Genomic DNA, 21,173 nt, shown 5'->3' with positions numbered 1-21,173 from the left:
TGCTCGTTTGCTTCATCCGTGTTGGGAATTTGTGAACTCGACTCTTTCCCCTTACCCTTATCCTTACCCGATCGGGAACTTTTCTTCCAAAAGCTCATAATTTTGATGAAAATTGAAGATTGGGAGAAGAGATTGAAAATGGAGAGAATGAAGATTGTGGGTGATGAATGGAGGAAGTGGAGGAAATATTTATAGGGGTGGAATGTAAAATAGCCGTTGGGTTCAAAAAAAAAAAAAAAAAATTTTAATTATCGCCGATTATCGCCGAGCGTCGCCACAGTGGCCGGCGATCGCTCGGCGATAATCCGGCGTTAGAACGCCACTCGGCGAAGCAACGGCAACATTATCGCCGAATTATCGCCGACTTCGCCACAATGGCCGGCGATAATTCGGCGATAACCGGCGATTTATCGCCGAGAATTCGCCACCTCCATTGGGAATGCTCTAATGTCATCAGTGCCCATGAAAAGCACTCATAATGTTTATTTTTCTCTAATTGCATTCTATTAGAATAAGATGATAGTAGTAGAATATGGAGTACAAAATAAGATAAATAGTAGTAAGTGACATAAATATTTTAAAGGATATGGAATTGTCCAGTGTCGTTTCGCAATCAATTCATCGCCTAATATTTTATAGTATTTTTTATTTTAGTGTTATGGGCATAATGTGGACATAGTTTGTTATAAATTGTTATCTTCAAATTTATACGTAGTTAGAGATTATATATAAAAATTGAATGAGTGCATTCATTATTTTACTAATAGGTAAAAATACTAAATACCTATTAAAATTATAGATAAATTTATTTAATTTTTACATAAGATCCTTTAACTTTTCTATGAAATTGAAGACTTTATGGATGATTTATCGTTTTTAGTTCATAGATAATAGTATGTACTCCGCATGCTATGTAAGAATATACGTAAGTTATGTTACATAAGCTACTTCCAACTACTACAATTTATCGCATTTTTAATGGTTGAAAATTAATCAAATATACTAATGCATATATATATATATATATATTAATTCATAGATAAAGTACTTATATTTGGCATCTCTAAATCTTAGTATTTATTAAGAGATTTAGAGTAATAAGGTAATATTCGTTTTTGTTGGAAGATCTGGATTGTTCTGCAAGACAAAGAAGATTGCACAAAATCAGCCAAGATTATACAATATTATGACCGAGAATTAGGGAGATATGATTGAGGAAAATCTTACCTTGTACGGAGTATAGCATTATTCTAGCCTATATATGATGTATCATTTTATTGTGAATAACATAACAAAGATTTACCCTAATTCTACATGGCATCCGAGCAGGTTAGGCTCAGAAAAATCATCATAGCCCTATAAACCCTTTCTCGACCGAAACGGCGAGAAACCAACCCAACCAAAAATGACAGAGAACAAAGAAGATATTGAATCAATTGCTGCCGAGAAAATCAGATCCAGCAAGAGTGTTACCGTAGCCTTCAAGTTGAATGGCTCGAACTACTCACTTTGGGCACGATTAATGAAAGTGGCGATCGGAGGCCGAGGAGTCTACCGACATATCAGCGATGTCCCGACTCCACCGCAACCAGGAGACTAGGGATATACCGATTGGGAGGAGATTGATTTAATCGTCTTCTCGTGGATCATCGACAACATAGAAACCCACCTTATAGCAGATTTCGCACATCATCAGACGGCAAAATCACCGTGGGATACACTCGGAGTAACTTTTGCAAGTTCGGCCGATTCGTATCTCATATACGACCTGCGAGAAAAGGCCAGCCGAATCACACAAGGGGAGTTAAGCTTGGAAGCCTACTAGAGTCGGCTTCATGGACTGTGGATGGACATCGATCGGTGTCCACACAAGACGATCGATTGTTGCGATAAGGGCGTCGCGCAATACCGGAGCATCAAATCGGAGTTACGATTATTCAAATTCCTCACGGGATTGAATGAAAAATACGACTGGGTTAGACGCGAGATACTCAAAGAGGACCCATATCCCTCAGTCGATGAGGCGTATGGATGGGTGAAACGGGAGGCGGCTCGACACAAGATCATGCCACCGGCGTCCGATTTAACCACCAACACCGTCGGAAATGATTCATCATCGGGAGGTGGGTACGGATTTGGAGCAAGGGAGTATCGCCCGTCTCAGCCGCAGAACAAGGGTCAACCACCGCCGCCGCGCCCAGCCGCCAATCGCCGGGGAAACTCTAAACCGGAAAAATCAAAACTTTGGTGTTCCCACTGTGGAATGCACAAACACACGAAGGAGACCTGCTTTCAATTGGTCGGATATCCCGACTGGTGGGGAGAGGAGAAGGCAGCGAAGGCTAAGGTAGCCATCGGAGCCGAAGGAAGAAGGAATCAGTCTGGAACAAGGGAAGGGAACCGTGAAGCGGCTCAATTTCAAGAACGGAGGCCGGAATCCAGCGGTCTCCAGACCAGCGGTGGCCGGCGCAGCGACAACGGCGGCGGGAAACCAGCCGAGGCAATGGTCGCTTCTCTCAAACTTGACGGCGCGGAGGATGGAGGTAAAGGGTTAGGAAATAAAAAACCTAACCCTGATTCTACCACTATTTCTATTAAGTCCCTATATTTTGATAAATATGACAAAGAACCCCATTCAGATGATATACAGAAATCAGCCCCCAAACTTAGGAGAAATTTCGAACTCAACCCCATTATTTGCAGAAATTCTTTTGCCCCCTTAGCAAATTTATCATGTGCTTTTGAGGCCCGGGATTGTAATGACTTTGATGATACGGGATGGATTTTGTGAAATTTCATGAGACCCCTAAGTCACATATACAAACTGCAAATGGGGGGGTGACACCGGTTGAAGGAGCAGGGACTATAGAATTATTCCCGAATGTGCAGATTTCAAATTGCCTCTATGTTCCGAACTTATCTCAGAAGTTGATGTCGATTAGTCATGTGACTAAGGATTTAAATTGTACTCTACTGATGCAGCCAAATTTCTGCCTATTACAGGATATCCGGACGGGGAAGATTATTGGACGTGGCACTGAACGCCGTGGGCTCTATTTTGTAGATGAGATTTCTCGACAAGATGGTGCGGCGATGCTTGCTCACGGACCCACCACTCAGGAGACTTGGCTCTGGCACCGAAGAATGGGTCACACTTCTTCGGGTTATCTAAAATCTTTATTTCCTAAACTTTTTGTTCCTAAGATTTCTCGTGTGAAGCTTGTGTTTTGGACAAGAGCCACCGTAACTCTTTTAAACCCAATGATACTCGTGTTGACACTGTTTTTTCATTAGTACATTCTGATGTGTGGGGTCCCGCACCTGTTGGAACCAGTTTTGGTTTTAAATATTTTGTGATATTTGTCGATGATTGCAGTAGGGCCACATGGGTATATTTTATGAAACAAAAATCCGAGGTTGTTGAAAAATTCGTTTCTTTCTATAAAATGGTCCAAACCCAATTTCAAGCATCTATTAAAATCTTGCGGTCAGATAACGGGGGGGAATTTGTAAACAATTCTATGGCTCAATTTTTTAGAGATAATGGGTTGATTCACCAGACCTCCTGCCCTCATACACCCGAACAAAATGGGGTAGCCGAACGAAAAAATCGAATAATCCTTGAAATGACCCGAGCCCTCCTTTTTGATTCAAAAGTCCCGCCGACCTTCTGGCCTGAAGCCATAGCCACTTCTGTATACCTTCTTAACCGTCTCCCTACCAAAATACTCAACCAAAAAACACCCCTAGATCACTTAGCTACTATGACCCAAGTTCCCTCAGCTTTATCCATTCCACCAAAAATCTTTGGTTATACTGTCTATGTACACATCCCGAAACACGAAAGAACCAAATTTTCCCCGTGTGCGATTAAGTGTGTGTTCATGGGGTATGGAATTAATTAAAAGGGTTATCGATGCTACGATCCAAAAACCAGACGGGTAATCACCACCATGAATTGCAACTTTCTCGAAACAAAATTCTTTTACCACCTTGGGACTCAGGGGGAGAGTGAAAGACAGGGGGAGACCCAAGAAAACGACTCTCTTCGGTGGTATGTGTTGGGGTTTGTATACTAAAAGATGCTTCGAGCGTACATGCCTTTGTACAGTCAGCTTGTGCATGTATACGAGAAATGCCACGTCCACTTGTTTACCTATTTATGAGAATAAATAATATAATATAACGGTTTATTATTGAAATATAATAAACAAGTCTAAGACTTTTTACTAAGAAGGTCAAGTAGGGAAATTCGATGAATCTCCTCATGAGTTTTCCAGTAGGGGACTTGGCCAGATCTAGTAAGAAGAAAAACGTATTCACAACCTAGATAGGCTTTGGCTACCTATTGGTACGGTTGCGGTGTTTGTGATAATTCTCTCTTACCTAAGAAGAGATTAGTAACACCGGTGTGGTAAAGCACTGAAAGGATCTACCGAAATGTATTCTTTATTGCTATCTACTGAAATAATATATTTCAGAAAGTTTAGTATTTTCTAGTCTATGATATTAATATCAATATTGTTTATTCAATCAAACGCCACTTTGACTTATCAATATGTGAGAGTTTGTACGTAACTCAAGTTCATGATATCTTGGGTGGTAGTAATTGAATAACATGAAGGTATTGGAATATTATTTCATAGATTTCGCGTGCCTAGTGTGGTATGATTAAATCCCTAAGGGGTGATCACCAAGAGGTGTTTGAAAAAGGAATTTATTATTCAGAAAACTGCGCAGTTGGAATTTATTCCACGAATAATAAATAAAGTTTCAAACTAGAAAAACTCTTTGGAGAATTAATTTAATTCTAGTCACATAGCAAACAAAAGAATTAAATTGACGGATCAAGATAATCTTAAACGCGGGAAATATTATAAAATAAATTGGACCCAAGTTATTTGTAATTTGGTGATTTAAGTGGGAGTGCAATATTATTCTTTAGTGGAACAAAATAATATTCCATTGATAATATATTAAATCATGGGTCATTTGATTTAATTAGTAATTTATCTAATGGGTAAGCCCAACACTTAAGTCATTCCATGGATCCCCTTACTAGCCCAATAAGGTCCACTATAAATAATGAATGAAAGGGAAACCCTAGCACACAATCCAAGACAACACAAAACCCTAACCCTAGGAGGCAAATAGGCGCCTCCCTCTTCTCTCTCACTTGGTCTCGATTTTCGTGCCTAGCACGTGGGAGAATTAGGGTTTTGATTATTGTTCTTAATCTATCCTAATTTATAGGATTAGATCTAGACGATTTGGTGTTTGTATTGGGTTTCCCTAGATCCATTCAAAGTTATTTAATTGATAATCTAAGATCCGCCCACACGGATGGAGAATCAAGGACAAGGGAATAGTACGGAAGATTCGTGGTCGATAAACCAAGGATCTCCGGGTGGTGCAGCTAGCAACGTCAATCCAATGATGGATTATGAGGTAACAATCGAATCTACATCGAATATGCATAATTATGTGTTTATTTGATGTTATATCTATAGATCTATGTTTATTGCATGAAATTGGAGTCGAATGCATAATCACCTAAATAGATCCGTTAAGGACCTGTTTGTTTTCCGTGTCTTCCGCTGCGGTAGTCCCAACAGTATGTGCCAAGTCACTTTGATGTGGGACCAACAGAGCAAGTTGGCACTATTCATGAGCCGACCTTATCTACCGAAACGAACCCAACGACGCTTCCGCCGTGTTCCGATGATCCAGCCATTACGGAATCCGAGGTAATTTCTGGCTCACCACTTGAAAGTTCAGCTATTATTTCTGATCCCCCTGAGATAGAGAAAGAGGATACTTCGATTGATCAAGATACTGGGCAGTATATATTTCCCTATAGGAGCACTAGAGGAATTCCTCCAAAAAGATACTCTTCTGAAAAAATAAGCCGGAAAAGCAGATACTTTGTAGCAAAATTCGTCGAGGCCAACATCTCCAAAATGGCTAAGGCGTTTGAAGCTACTTGAGATGTGACAGTACAAGTGTAGTGTGTGTGCAGTGTTGCGATATTCAAATAAGGCAGGTTTCCCAGATCCAGCAAGTCCACTAGATCACTTGGTCTAGGAACTCGTAGGTTGTGCGGAATCCCGGTCGTCGGACACACAAGTACTTCCCCGCTTCAAAAACCCTCAACCACTTTACTAAACCTAGTATAGGGAAGTAGGGATCGATCCCACAGAGAAGGATGCGTAAGACTCGTAATCAAGGATTTGGGAGTATTTTTGGTGTTGGCTGCTGCCACGCATTTTCTTGGGTTGAGGAAAATTAAAATTAACTTGACTTGGGAATATTAGAAAGAAACTTAACCTAACAGCTAGACCTAGGAGATAATTCTATGGTGGGACCACATCTAAGAAAAAGCAGAGTACGACTGGAACGTGGCAGAATAACTAACTCTCGTACTAACTGACAGTGACATCGTCTTCTACAACCAAATTCGCATAAAACTTCTTGAGAAAACACATAAGCAAATCAAAAACAGGGCTACTAACTTGAAATCAAATCTATGCATAAATAACGAAGAACTTAACAGATCTGCATACCTAGACGAAGTGAAATAGAAAACAAAGGAAATAAAACAAGTCTATCAACTACTGTTTCTTTCACACGCCAAAACCAACTTCAGACGCTAAATCCACTCCGGATCCAAGCGTCCGACACGGATTCCAAACAGAAGAAATTCTCCATCACGTCAGATTTACAAATTTAAGCTCCGAACACTCAATCAACCACAGATCTGTCACCAAATTCCACATCAAACACCTCAATAACGAAATAAGCAGAGATTGACATAGCAATTTAAGAATTACGCTAACAGCAGAGAGATATAAGCAAAATAACTTGAAATTAAACAGCTAAACTCAGATCCATGAGCGATAAGCAGTTAAACATCATCAACATCAAAGTCGACTCCCAAAAGTGAAGTTCGACGGTGGAAACTAGCAAAAAAAACAGCTGAAATTAAAACAATTGTATCTTCGCCCTCACTAGGACGGTGTTACCAAACTCGAGATCATTAGAAAGTACCCCCCCTATCACGATTATCCCCAGAATTTTTCCCAAGTGTGTGTGTAAATGTATGAGCTAAGAAGAGTAAAAACTATATATCATTGCGCTGCATGCTCCTCTCTATTTATAGGCGTTTTAGTGGGTCCAGCGAGGTATTGATAATGACTTTGTTGCCCTCAGCTGTAGACTCCCTTTATCACGCCAATTTCCTCGTAATTCCTGCTCATTTCGTTCCATTCTCCTGCTAGACCATCTCCTCCATAACTTCCTCGATCTAGCCATTTTCTTCACACACCTGGCTTAGGAAACGTGTTAGACCCAGCAAATTATAACATTACTTTGCACATACCGATGCATGAAATTAGCCTTATCAGCGTTCCATGCTGCATTGTATGATGAAGAGATACCTCGAACATTTGAAGAAGCAGTCAAAATCAAACATTGGAGGGAGACAATGCTAGTTGAGATGAAGGCATTAAAAAGGAATGGTACTTGGGAGATCAGTCCGTTGCCCGATGGAAAACATACAGTTGGGTGCCGCTGGGTCTTCACAATTAAACGAAGACCAGATGGAAGCATTGAGCGATACAAAGCTCGACTGGTAGCAAAGGGGTACACTCAAACTCAAGGAATCGACTACTCTGATACATTCTCTCCCGTTGCAAAGATGAACACCGTGAGAGTCCTCCTCTCTATTGCGGCAAATAGGGATTGGCCACTTCATCAGTATGATGTGACCAACGCTTTTCTTCATGGAGAGTTGAAAGATCCCATCTATATGGAAACTCCACCAAGATTCTCAGAAGAGTTTGGGCAAGGGAGAGTGTGCAAATTGAAGAAAACACTGTACGGGCTGAAACAATCTCCAAGGGCCTGGTTCGGAAGATTTACAGAAGTAATGAAGAACACAAAGCAATTCCGACCACATTCTCTTCATCAAACGGGAAGGAGAGAAGATCACGTGTCTGATAATCTATGTAGATGACATGATCATTATCGGGGACAATGTTGAGGAAATACAACTCAAGGAACACCTGGCTACAGATCTTGAGATGAAGAATCTTGGCGATCTCAAATATTTTCTCGGCATTGAAGTACTTAGATCAGGAAAAGAAATCTTTATTAGCCAACAGAAGTATGTTCTTGATCTTCCAGCAGAAACAGGGATGTTAGAGTGCAAGCCAGCAAACACTCCAATCGTTCAGAATCACGGACTCCAACTCATCAAAGGGGCGACCTCCAATATTTATAGTCTACTTTCCCATTTTAGGTCGTAACATTTATAATGTATTTTCTCATTTTAAGTCGGCATACATAAATAATTTTCCTTCTTTAACATATTAATTTATTGGTCAGATATATTTAAAACTCCAATACAATTTTACAACACTTTTCAACTCTCTTTAATACACGTGCCCACAAAATTTAAGTTGAGAATAACAAGATGGGGGAATGATATCTTGTATTTTTATTAGTATTTAATATTTGTCTCTACGCATTGTTTATTCTAATAAACAAGAAAAACATAGACTTCTAGAAATACTAGTTAATGTAGTTAGGTTAAAAATTGTAAGAAATATTAAAGTAGATTTTAATCCTTATCCCATTTACCTAATCAAGGATTCTAACGAATTTATAATCCTACGGACGTACCTAAACCACCAATTGTAATTACACGTGAGTGATTACCACATTATCTTCACTATGATAGTATTATTTCAAATTCACCAATTTTATTAGAAAATTGTTTTTCAAGAATATACTACTGTAAATTTTTGTTTTCTGCAGACTCGAATCAATGCTTGACCCCAACAAGAACTATCAAAATAAATGTCTATATCTTATTTATTGCAAAGAGTAGTGAGCCAAGAAATTAGTCATCTAGAGCTTGGAAAAATAAATAACTAAAAAAAAAGAAAACTTAAGAGATAGAAAAAGCAAAAGTGTTTTGAAAAGCACTATCTTCGAAATCTTAACATAGTAAATGCCAATATTTCAAACTAAACAAAAGTAGTAGTAGTATAGGATGGATTGCTTGTAGATGAAAATTTTACAAAAGCCCATTTCAGTCAAAGGGCCCATCGGAAAGCCCAAAAGAGCATAGGCCACTCGAAAAAACCACTGCCCCCGCCCCCCGCCTGTGTCACCGCCAGCTCCATGTGCGGTCACCGCTCCGTGGCTTTGCTTTCCGTCGCCGCAAATCCGACTCTTTAAAATTGGGCCCCGCTTTTGCTCTAAATTGTGTCGCTGATGCGTCTAGCGGCGGATTTAAAACATATTTTTGGAAGGACATGATTGTGTTCGTTTATATATAAAGAGTTAAGGACATACAACATGAAGTGAAAACAACTTACATAAAAAAACAAAATGTAAAGAATGAAAAATATAATTTAAACTAGAAAATATAGTGTACGTAAAAATACATTTTTTTTAATAAATAAAAGGCTCAAACCGGTGTACATAAAAGTACATTTCATCTCTTAATTTTCGACGGCGCGTGCTTAAGGCATCTATTAAGCATGCTGCAGTGGATGCCATTATCATCCACCTAGACATGCACCAATTGAGAATCGTCAATCTACATCGACGCTTGTCCAAATTGAGCACAAATTCCATGTAACTATCTTCATCCTAAATTCCCCATCTTCACTAAAGCCGATTCCCCTCTCTTTCTCCCTCTATAAAGCTAATGCTATCTTCCAACACTTGTTAAACTAAGCAAAACATCTTTCATTTCACTACAAAGCAACAACAATGTCTAATTTGCCCATTTTCCCTAGAAGCCATCTCCACCATCCATCCACCATGGATATGTGGGATTCCTTCAAAGACTTCCACCACCGCCACGAAGCCATCTTAGCACAACGCCCGCGACTTCATGGCAACACCGCCCCTCCTCTCAGTGGAGTGAGAGTGGAGTGGAGTGAGACCCCGGAAGCTCACGTGCTCAGGGCTGAGCTTCCCGGGCTCAAGAAAGAGGAAGTGAAGGTGAAGGTGAAAGAGGGCAAATTCTTGAAAATTAGTGGAAAGAAGAAAGTGGAGAGGGAAGATAGGCACGAGAATTGGCACCACGTTGAGCGTAGTAAAGGCAAATTTTCTAGGGTTTTCACCCTACCGGAGGATTCGAAAAGCGATAGCGTGAAATCGCATTTTGATAATGCGATTCTCACCATTACGGTTCCTAAGAGGGATGCTAAGAAATCTCTTGTTGTCAAGGACTTTGAAATTAAAGGTTGAGATTGTTTAGGGTTTGTTAATGACTTGTTTCTCGTGTTATTCCTAATAGATTTTTGTATTATGTATTACTATTTTTTTTCTGGTGTTATATGATTGTACCTTGCATAATGGAAATATATCATTATTAATTACTATTGGATCTATAATTTTTTAGATTATTGAGCATAATTTGTATAGCAGTATAGATACCTAATTCACTATTATCAATCCTAAGCAAAATCATTTTAGTTAGTAGTGAATTAATTCTATTACACTTCACAATCATAATAAGTACTCCTTTAATTATTATAGTATATACTTTATTAGTACTAGAGTACTAGCTATAAATTTACAATTTTCAACAACGAAGCTTCCTGATCGATAATGGATAATACTTTATGAATTAAGATTTTAAAGGTAAACCAACTATATTTTGTATCCTACTATTATAATGATATTGTTTTACCTTTGCAATAACTATTTTTATCTCATTTTTAATGGCATTTTTTTTACCTCTACAGTTACAAAACAAATAAGTGCTCCCTCCGTCCCAAAAAACATGCATCTTGGGTTTGACACGAGTTTTAATGTAAAATTGTTAAAGTAAGAGAGATATAGAAATAAGAAGTAATTAAAGTATTTTTAGTGGAGAATGAGTCATACCTCATTAGAAAGAAAATATTTTCCAAAATTAAAAAATACATATTCTCGTGGGACGGAGGGAGTATTTTAGTAATTGACCAAATGTGGAATGATCACGAAAACATGTCGCCGCTGCCATCCAACGTGCAACACCGGAAGCATGACGTACACGCACGACTTGTACCGAGCTTCTTCTAGGACAAGGACGTGATGGTCCTTTTTGCCGGCTGGCTGGGGCGCTGGGCTCCGGCTGCCTCGGCATGTACATAATAGCGCTCGCTGCGTACAGAGTGCTGGCGGCGGTGGAGGAAGATGACTACTAGATTTGGATGTACTTTCATTTGAAATATTTCTTTTTTAAGTTTAATTTTCTTGATTAGTTCGTAGTAGTGCGTCGATTAGTGTTTCGTGGATTAATTTTTGTTAATTAGAATTAAAAAGATTTAATTGCTTGCCTCCCTTTACACATGCATGGCGATTAAATTGCCAATCCAAACTTTGCAAATCAAGAGTTCTAATATTTTTGCATCAATGTGAGATCATCATCAAAATAAAGCTCATTAATTTGTATGTTTGATTGATTTGGAAACCCTTAATTTATTATGAACGTCATTTGCAAAAGATTTGAATTTTGATCATGTATTATACATATTTCAACTTTGCAATTACAAAAATATTGTACCCTTATACTTTATTATGTATGAGCACAAACATTTTTGTTCATAAAATTCTATCACTAGATGAGTTATCACCCCGACCTTAAATCACTAATGATAGTCGGTTATCTCCGACAAACTTAAAAACATCTTTTATAAAAGCTTGAACTTTGACATTATACACTACAAAAGAGTTGCTGTTTACGATGGACAAATCCATCACGAATTATAAAAAATTTGTGGGTAAACAGTGTTACCAACAGATTACAGACGTTGGTAATTAAGTTGTCGCTAAATAATTTTGTCAATAGATTATGCCAACGAAGGATTATTCGCTCTTACCCACAAAATCGATTTTCTCTTATTAACACTGAAGTGAAAAATCTAGGTGATACGACATTTCCAGCTCGTCAATTTTTAATTTTTATAGTACTACTCTTTATCTCACCCCGTGACTACGTTTCCATTGCGACATAACCAAAGTGCATTTGACAAAGAAAACAATTCTTACAATTAAAAGAAAAGGAAGAAAGAATACGCACACTGGCTAACTGGCCTAGGCCAATCCGAAGGGTCCTTGATTTTAACTCCTCAAAAAAATCTTTTTAAATAGAATCTTTAAAAATTCCAAAATATTATTACTATCATCTTCATTTTCCTACATATACTATTATTCTAAACGCACATATTTTCCCAAGTATCAAAAAAGAAATGGCAAATGACAGTGGAAACATGTCGATGCCGATGCCGATGCCGTCACCGTACAACAACCAAAGCATCATGTACATGCCCATGATGCAGATGAGCTTCTTCTGGGGCAAAGACGTGGAGGTCCTTTTCTCCGGCTGGCCGGGCTCCGGCCGCCTCGGAATGTACATTCTAGCCCTGGCCGTGGTGTTCCTGTTGGCGGTCGCCGCCGAGGTTTTCTCCGTGCCTCCGAATTTCAAGCCACGGGGCGTCCGCCCGGCCGCCGCAGCGGCCGTACTCGCGGCCGTGTACGGCGTTCGGATGACTCTAGCTTACTTTGTTATGCTCGCCGTCATGTCATTCAACGTCGGAGTTTTAGTGGTGGCGGTGGCCGGCCACGTCGCCGGCAGTTTCGCCGTTAAATACAGAGCGCTAGCAGCGGTGGCGCGTGCGGTGGACGGCCCCTGATTTATTTGTGGAAAATGGCCGGCTTCGGTTTGTATTATCTTTTAATTTATTTTAAGAATAATTCTCATTCTCGTGTCAATTTTTAATTTATTGTTTTGGTCACAATTTAAATTTAAATGTATTTAATGTGACTATCTACGTGAAAGGATCAAATAAATTTTTATGATAAATGATAGTTATCTAAATATCAACCTCGTTATATAAATATTGATTGACGATTAATCAAGATTTCTCGATCGTAAATTTTTGTCTGTTCAATACAATTAGTCTTCAATCATTTTTTTTATCTGTGTCTTTCTTTTATTTTGAGAATTTTCTATTAAAAATTGTATAGATTATACTTCCTCTGTCTCCTCGTTAATTGTCCACTTTTACTCTTTACAATAAAAATGATATGTAAGTATCACATTCCACTAATTCATTTCACTCACATTTTATTATAAAACTAATTATTTAAAAGTAAAACTCATATAGTCATATTCCACTAACTTTTCTAACCCACTTTTCATTATATTTGTTAGACGTCTGTCGGAATCAAAATAGACAATTATTACGGAACATAGTGCGTACTATTTTTCATGAGAGGGGATAGTATTTATTAATTAGGAATGTAATCATATGCAAATTTTAAATGTTGTACAAACTCCAAACTATGATCTGTACCGTTAAAAATTGTCAACAAATTATAAAATTTTAGCAACAGAAAATATCAACACAGTGTCAACGGTTGACACCGTGTTGACATTGTGTGGATATTGTGTTAACATCAAAATCTTGAAATTTTACACTGTATTGACATTGTGTTGAAGTTGTATTGACTCTGTGTTGAAATTTTATGAGTTTGCATTTTATCACTACCCTAACTAATTACTTCATGTTTGATCTACCTATGTATGAATATAGTGCGAATAATGAAATAGAAATATCATTTCATGATAGATTATTGAAGATCGTAATATATTGGGGAGTTTAGCCTAGAATATTTTGTGGAGAATATTTGTGTCGTTTTCATGAAGAAATCATTTTTATCTTGTTAGAATAAAATTTATCTGATGAGATTGGGAGTGGCGATTGAAAGTTGGATTTTCTAGTGATGCTATTTGCCAGTGTTTTTATTATGCCATTTCGTTTTCATCTCTACATCTTAACATAGTTTTAATTTATTTAAACTATGAGGAATATTTGTGCATTTGATAAATTATCACTTTTTTTGTTTTGTTTTTTGAGTTACGACTCACATACGCCACACTCACATAGTCACATGCATTGTGTGTGTGGCTTGAACAGTGGCCGATATAGAAAAAAATATTAATACTCTTTTTGTTCCTAGTTAATTGAGACACTTTTTTTACATAAAAATTAAGAAATAATGTGTGGATAGTGAATAAATTAAGATAAATGTAAAAAGAATAAAGTAAGATAAAGTTACTTTTTCTCAAAAATAAATATGATTGAATTATATTATAACATTCCAAACAGAAAAACAACTCAACTAACAAGGAACGGAGGAAGGAATACTATATTAATAGAGATTCTGCTAAGAGCATCTCCAACGGCGGACGTCCGGTTGGACATCCGCGACGGGTGACCGGGACGTCCGCCATTGGAACAAAATAAGTCGGACACGGACGTCCCGTGAGGACATCGGACGTCCTCGGATATCCTGGCGACGGGCGGGCGGACGTCCGCCGAGGACATCCGAGTTTAATTTTATTTTATTTTTTATTTTTTTTAAAAAAAAACTCTACATATACGACTCCTTAAATTTCATTTCATTCGCATCACTTGTGCTAACAAGATTCTCTCTCTAAATCTCTATTTTCAATTATATCTAAAATGGCTAGTAGTCGTGCGGGTGGTAGTGGTGGGGGCGCTAGTGACAGTGATAGCGAGGATGAATTGGAGGTCACTGTGGAAGGGGAGATAGATCGACTGCTACAGTAGAGGGCCCAGCGGCGGTACCTCGGCCGATCCGTCGTCGAACTACAATACCCCATGACCACATTGCTGCACATATTCGATTGTATCAGGACTACTTCGCTCCGTAGCCGTGTTTTGGGGATACCTTATTCCGGCGGCGTTTTAGGATGCATCGTCCGCTGTTTATGCATATTGTGGGTGCTTTAGAGAGAAGATACATGTATTTCAGTATTAGGGAGGATGCGGTTGGCAAACCCGGTCTCACGCCCTTACAGAAGTGCACTGTTGCAATCAGGCAACTGGCGTACGGAGGCGCGGCCGACATGTTCGACGAGTACCTTCACATTGGCGAGTCGACAGCCGTCGAGTGCCTGCAGAATTTTTGCGCGGGCGTTAGAGCGATATTCGGGGAGGTTTATCTTTGGAGTCCGAGCCCCGAAGACTGCCAGAGGCTGATAGATATGCATGGGTATGTGCACGGGTTCCCTGGGATGTTGGGCAGCATAGAATGTATGCATTAGGAGTGGAAGAACTGTCTCACCGCCTTGAAGGGGATGCACACTATCGGCTTCAAAGCCAAGCATCCCACGATGATCCTTGAAGTTGTAGCTGACTACCGGCTGTGGATATGGCATGCTTATTTTGGAGTCACCGGGTCGAACAACGATATCAACGTTCTCCAGTCGTCGCCCCTGTTCAACGATCAGTGCAATGGCGTTGGTCCCGCCATCAGTTTCGTCGCCAACGGCAACCAGCACAATATGGGATATTATTTGGCGGATGGGAGATACCCAAACTGGCCCGTCTTTGTGAAGACGATCAAGCATCCGCTCGGACAAAAGAAGACATACTTTGCGAGCCGTCAGGAGGCAGCGCAAGGATGTGGAGCAGGCATTTGGTGTGCTCCATAGTCGATGGGCGGTAGTGAAGGGTCTTCACGGCAGTGGTATATTCCCAACATTCGAGATGTCATGTGCGCATGTATCATAATGCACAACATGATTGTAGAAAAGGAAGCTGCGGAACTGACTCAGTGGACCAATAAAAATGATACGGGTGCCGGTCCAAGCCACGACGTGGCCACCGCGAATGTAAATATGGGGGTACCTCATGGAGAGGTCGAGCGGATGCGCGCATTTACCGACATGCGGCAAACAGATGCCCATGTTCGACTTCAGCACGATATCATCGAAGAGGTTTGGACGCGAAGGGGTGGACGTTGATGTGGTTAATTTTTTTTTTAATCATGTATGTTTTTTTTTAATGAAGTTGTTAATTTTTTCCGTTCGTATTCGTGTCGAAATTTTATTTCCGTAAACGTTAATTGCTTTATTTGTGAATTTGTGAATTTTTTTTATTGCGGGAAGTCCGCATGGGAAGGGCGGATTGTGCAGGGGAAGTCCTAGTGACGTGACAGTGGAATGAGAAGTCCTAGTGACGTGGCAGGAGGTGTTTTTGGAAAGTCCTAGTGGATGTTCGAATGGAACATCCGTGCACTGGAGATGCTCTAACTCATGGAGTATTTTTCTTACATGCAAAATATGTATTGAACGATGTACTATCAAATTTGCAGTCTTCTTATTCAAAATCTCTCTTCTTCTTCCTAAACTTTTTCTTCATTCATCTTTTTTGGTATAGTCTTTTTCCTTTACTCACTAATCTATTATCCAACTTCAAACATTTTAGTCTTCGATTGATTATCTTGATAAGGGCTAAAGACATATTCTGATAATTACCAATAATTTCAAAAATAGAAAAGAATACATATATGGGCTTAAAAGCCTCTCCCTCTCTTTAATGCATTTGCTTTTGTACTCTGCGGTTTTTTTGTCATTTTCTATAAGTTCAATTAAATTATCTACTCCATATTTTTGCTAGGCATTGAGTGGGGGTGAACTAAAGGTGCAAGAAAATAGTTTCATGCTGCTTTTATTTAAAGAGTGAACTACATAAATGGTATTTGATCTTTCACTTTCGCACGTGAATGGTACTTGATCTTTATTTTATATCGTTTTTGGTACCTATAAATCACATTTTTGGTACCTGATGCAATTTTCTTCCCAAAATGTCATTTAAACAAATATATTTTCCCATTTATGTCATAGAGGGTATTTTGGGCATACATAAAATTAGTATCAAAAGTGATATTATAATATCTTCTTTCATTCTCCTCATTCTCTATGATATTATTATTAATCAATATTAATAATATTATTTTGATGTTATAAACTAATAATTATTTTATTTTTAATATCATTCAAATATACTTAAATATACTTATAGTTATAATTATATTTAATTATTATAATAATATTATTATTATGTTACTAAAAACTGATAGTAATTAATAAATAATTATAATATAATTATATAAATTATGAATCAAATAGTAATAATATATATATATATATATCAGTATAGCTTTAATAAAAAATTTAACCTTAAATTAGTAACTAATCAATATAGCTTTAATAAAAACTTAACATTGTAAATTGTAATGATATAAAAAATTGAATATTTTTAGTTAGGTGTTTCAACCTTAAAATGAGTATAAAATAATTTCATAAAAAATATTCAATTAATTTAATTACTTTAAATAATTAATTTAATTAAATATTTAATTTTTTATTTATATTATGAATGCAATTAGATGTATGTACGAAACACTAAAAAGAAAGAAGAAAAGAAGAAAAAAGAAGGAAGGAGAAACATAAACTAAGGAGAAAAAAGAAAAAAGAAAGGAAGATAAAATACTAAAAAGAGAAACTAAATAAGAAAAAGAGAAATAAGAAAGGAAGAAAAAATAATCACATATTTGGTACTATTTAATTGAAATTTTCAAAAATATCCTCCATGAAAAAAAAATCACATATTTGGTACCTAGGATTATTTTTATCACTGAGTACTAAAAACGATATAAAATAAAGATCATGTATCATTTATGTGTGAAACTGCAATATAATGTATATCTACGTAGTTCACTCTTATTTAAATAAAGTACTTTATTTAGTAATAAAGATGGAGAATGTGGATAACATTCTCATTCACAATCTTATGGTGATAAATTAGGCCTACAAACAAACAAAAATATTTTCAGCCCAATTAAAATAAAATTGACCCATGTTTGAGATTGAGCCCAACATGTCAAAAAGTATTTCAAATATGATTAGTTTAAGGCATACAAGTAGATTTATCCACTTAGATTATGAATCATATTAGAGTATTTCTCTTTTTGCCGACGTTAATAAACTTATAAACCTTATTTTCCTTTTCTTATTTCGCAAAAATTATACTACTATTATTTTACCCATTGTTATATGCATTTAAAGAATGATTTGTTCCAACACTAGATAGGTGTAATTGTCATGTCGTGGAATGAATATTATGGTAGAATTTTTATTTTTGCATAAATGCATATAAACTTGTTCAATTATACTTCCTAAAGTATGAACTTAACTCTAACAAAATTTAATTTATCATATCTATTGTTTCTCTTTATATTTACGTTTTTACTTCAATCCATTTTTGTATAGGTTTATAATAATCATAACTAAATAATAGCAGTGGTATTTCTTAATTTCCTTTCTGAAACGACGGTTTTTATTTGTGGACAACGATTATAACAATCGAAATCCAAAGACCTAGACGGCTAGAAGTAATTTAATGGAAGATATAGAACAATTCAATTCCAATATTAAAAAATCATGGAATTTCCAACATTTGGATGTATAACCAAAGTCTTCATGTTGCTTTCATATATTTTGGAAATACTATTGACCCTTAAAAACGTCGAAGATTAGGCTTCCCGAGTTAAATTGTAAGTTATGCAACATGCTTTAAAAATTATTCAATTTTTGTTTGCAATGTAAATAAAATTATATTTTTAACCTTAGTTTGTTCCTTTTGTACTTCATTACATACCTAATTTGAACTTGACCTCGAAAGCCGATTTTTAATTCTTGTCAAAATCGGAGTACCTGTTAAACTTATTAATATTAATATAGTTATCTAAGCAAAAACTGAATCAAACTTTATCTCTTTGAAAGGATAAAAACAAAGATAATATTATGACCTTTTCTCTTTTGGAAATAGAGATAGCCACAAAAGAGTCAATTTTACCAATACCTTCAATAAGAAAAATAATTAAAAAAATTTACCAAAAGAATCAAACTTTTATTAATATTACTATATTATTTCTTGTTTAGGAAGAGAAAAAAATAGTGTAAACTCAATAATAATAATCTTTGATATCATAATTATCATTCATATTTGAAGTTTTCAATTAGTAACAGAAAAACACAGCTAGAGAGTGGAGTAACAACCAAAACCAGACTCCAGCTCACCGGTCATACTCCACCGCCAATCTCGCCGGCGGCAAGCAACCACCACAAAATAAACCTACAAAATATCACCTATTAATTCAGATTTTTAAATTTTATTTCAACCACTTTATTTCCCTTTCATCATCATCATCTACTTCACTGCTGAATTTCACCTACTACTGCTGCTAACCCTAACCCCCAAATTCCGCCGCGATAATTGAAGATTCAGTAAGTCCAATCTCGAGGCAGCCTAAGTTGTTGATTCATGGCAGGCTGCGCCGCGAGAATTCTTCTCTGTTGAGCCATCATCAGATTTTTCCTGTGCTTCAATGCGGCGTCTGTCAAAATCGAATCAAATGAAGAAATTAGATCTTGCGTAAACTGAGCTCTGGAGAGATTGTGATACATAAAAGGAAACGAAAAAATTACCGAGATCGAAATTCGAAGATCCGTAATCACTTGCGTTGCGGTGGAGCTGGGCATCAATGGCGTCCACGTTGATGTTCAACGCGTGGAACACTTTTTCTGGCACCAAAACATTTGTAGGAACTGCAATCCAAAAATACAGCCGAAGAATCAGAAAATGTTCAAACAGGAAAAAAAATCGGGAGGTGAAAATTCCAAAATCCCCAAATTACCTGATTTCTTGCGATTTTCAGCAGGGAGTGAACCGAATCTCTGAGGCAGGAAAACGCCGGTTCCCGTCCGTTCCTTCTTTAGACCGGGTTCGGCGCGGTAAGCCGGCCGCATACCAGAACCGGTTTGCTGCAAACCCGGCCAAGTCGCCATGGGCGTAACTTGAGTCCTTCCATCTCCGACATTTCCCCTTCCGTTCCGAAGCTGAAACTCGCCAATTCCGCTCATGTATTCTTCACTCTTCTTCATCTGCTTAAAACATTAAAATCAGAAACCAAAAAAAAATGAATCTCTGGAAATAAACAGAGGCTTAAAAGTTGCCGCGCAGACCTTGGGTGCTTGGAGTAGCTGAGAGGAGAGATAAGGTTGGGATCCAGCTTTATTCGGGTAGAAGAAACCAGAGGCGGAATTGGGGAAAATCTGAGGGGCAGGGGTGGCGGCGGTGCGGGGTTTGACCTGCGCAGGGAAGTGCTTGGACGAGTAAAACGCCGCCGTTTCCTCAACCATCCGCATCCTCGCCACCTCCTCCGCAGCCGCGTGGAGGAAATCCTGGCGCATGTAGTCCTCCGCTTCCGGAGGCGAGCAGAAGCCGTGCACCGAGTTCGGGCTGACAGCCGGGCTGGGCTTGCACCCGCACAGAGTCGATTGCGGCGAACCACACACCTTCCACCCCTAAAAATTTCACGATTCAAAATCAAAAAAAAATCAAAGCAAGTAAAAGAGTTAAATTAAAGCATACCTTTGAAGCATAGTCGGTGAGTAGCGAAGACTGAGAAAGCTTCCGAGTCAAGTGGGAGAGGAGTAAGTCGTCGTCCTCGCTCTCTGTCTCCGTGACCAACTCGGCGGGTGAACTCAGATCCGAGTTGAAACCGCCAAATCCGTAGGGGAAATCGTCGAGCCTCGCGGTTTTGAGGCGGTCGGGTTTGAAGTCGGTGAGAAGGTCGTCGTCGGTGAGAATCTCCGACGGAAGCCAGAATCCCAATTCGTCCAATTCTCGCGCCATTTTTTTTCACAAAAAAGAGAGAAAAGAAAGAAGCAAACTATCCTGTCTCTTTCTCTCTGTGGCTTCGCGTGTGAGTGTGTGTGTATATATATCGATTATGGAAGGGTGGAAAATATCAAAGGCGGGGATTACGGAAGAGAGAGAGAGGGAGAGATACAGGGGATTATTATGAATTGCATTGCTGCCTCATGAAGGTTTAATTATAGCGACCACTAAAATGGTGGGAAATAGCCCTGTGGGCCCAGCACACAAGAGAGAGAGTGATGGATGGTCGTTTAAGGAGAGAGAATTTTCAGATTGCTGGGAAGTTGGAAGCGGGTGGAATAATAAATTGGTTTCTAAGTTTTTTTTTTTTTCATAAAATCGTGGAATAAATTAACATCTTGATTAAATACTATTTTAAGTCACTTTCTATTTTCTTAAAATTTGTGTCAAGTCAAAGTATGTAAAATTATGTGAGGCGGAGGAAGTACTTAAATAAAATTTGTCTATTTTTAAAGGGCATTCCAAAATGCCAAATTTAATCTATTTTTAACGAATGGAGGGATGGCTCAAATTGTATTACTCCCTCTGTTTTATTATATTTGAGTCATT

The 21,173-nt window shown here is 38.0% G+C and overlaps 3 protein-coding genes and 1 pseudogene across 4 annotated transcripts; 3 read left to right on the top strand and 1 right to left on the bottom strand.

The window, feature by feature from the left end:
* The first annotated feature begins 2,065 nt into the window (after nt 1-2,065).
* On the top strand, nt 2,066-3,041 carry LOC125219212 (uncharacterized). Its single transcript, XM_089062378.1, has 2 exons — nt 2,066-2,543; nt 3,004-3,041. The coding sequence occupies exons 1-2, from the start codon at nt 2,066-2,068 to the stop codon at nt 3,039-3,041; spliced, it is 516 nt and encodes a 171-aa protein (XP_088918504.1).
* Nucleotides 3,042-9,733: 6,692 nt separating this feature from the next.
* Nucleotides 9,734-10,400, top strand: LOC125223852 (18.1 kDa class I heat shock protein-like). Its single transcript, XM_048127153.2, has one exon. It carries the CDS (start codon nt 9,784-9,786, stop codon nt 10,264-10,266), a length of 483 nt encoding a protein of 160 aa, XP_047983110.1. The 5' UTR covers nt 9,734-9,783; the 3' UTR covers nt 10,267-10,400.
* A 1,798-nt stretch (nt 10,401-12,198) lies between these two features.
* Nucleotides 12,199-12,777, top strand: LOC125185166 (copper transporter 6 pseudogene; annotated as a pseudogene).
* Nucleotides 12,778-18,841: 6,064 nt separating this feature from the next.
* Nucleotides 18,842-20,755, bottom strand: LOC125185115 (uncharacterized). Of its 2 annotated transcripts, none has more exons than XM_048081600.2 (5): nt 20,316-20,755; nt 19,907-20,248; nt 19,579-19,825; nt 19,370-19,489; nt 18,842-19,278 (listed from the first exon to the last, which is right to left on the bottom strand). In XM_048081600.2, the coding sequence occupies exons 1-5, from the start codon at nt 20,577-20,579 to the stop codon at nt 19,166-19,168; spliced, it is 1,086 nt and encodes a 361-aa protein (XP_047937557.1). In that variant the 5' UTR covers nt 20,580-20,755; the 3' UTR covers nt 18,842-19,165. The 2 variants fall into 2 exon arrangements, with proteins under 2 accessions (XP_047937557.1, XP_047937558.1); XM_048081601.2 differs by having other exon boundaries at nt 19,907-20,239.
* Between the last annotated feature and the right edge of the window lie 418 nt (nt 20,756-21,173).

Source organism: Salvia hispanica, chromosome 1, assembly GCF_029641045.1.
Source record: "Salvia hispanica isolate PSC_SH4W2 chromosome 1, Shi_PSC_v1, whole genome shotgun sequence".
In the NCBI taxonomy this organism is placed as follows: Eukaryota; Viridiplantae; Streptophyta; class Magnoliopsida; order Lamiales; family Lamiaceae; genus Salvia; species Salvia hispanica.
This window is presented reverse-complemented; position numbering and strand designations above follow the sequence as displayed.

Bases quoted from the DNA above. Each gene is read 5' to 3' on its own strand.
- LOC125219212 (XM_089062378.1), top strand. From the start codon at position 2,066: ATGCCACCGGCGTCCGATTTAACCACCAACACCGTCGGAAATGATTCA. The intron at 2,544-3,003 runs GTAAAGGGTTAG...TGCCTATTACAG, and splicing joins TGACGGCGCGGAGGATGGAG to GATATCCGGACGGGGAAGAT.
- LOC125223852 (XM_048127153.2), top strand. From the start codon at position 9,784: ATGTCTAATTTGCCCATTTTCCCTAGAAGCCATCTCCACCATCCATCC.
- LOC125185115 (XM_048081600.2), bottom strand. From the start codon at position 20,579: ATGGCGCGAGAATTGGACGAATTGGGATTCTGGCTTCCGTCGGAGATT. The intron at 19,826-19,906 runs GTCTGCGCGGCA...TGTTTTAAGCAG, and splicing joins AGCTACTCCAAGCACCCAAG to ATGAAGAAGAGTGAAGAATA. The intron at 19,279-19,369 runs GTAATTTTTTCG...CGATTTTGACAG, and splicing joins ATCTTCGAATTTCGATCTCG to ACGCCGCATTGAAGCACAGG.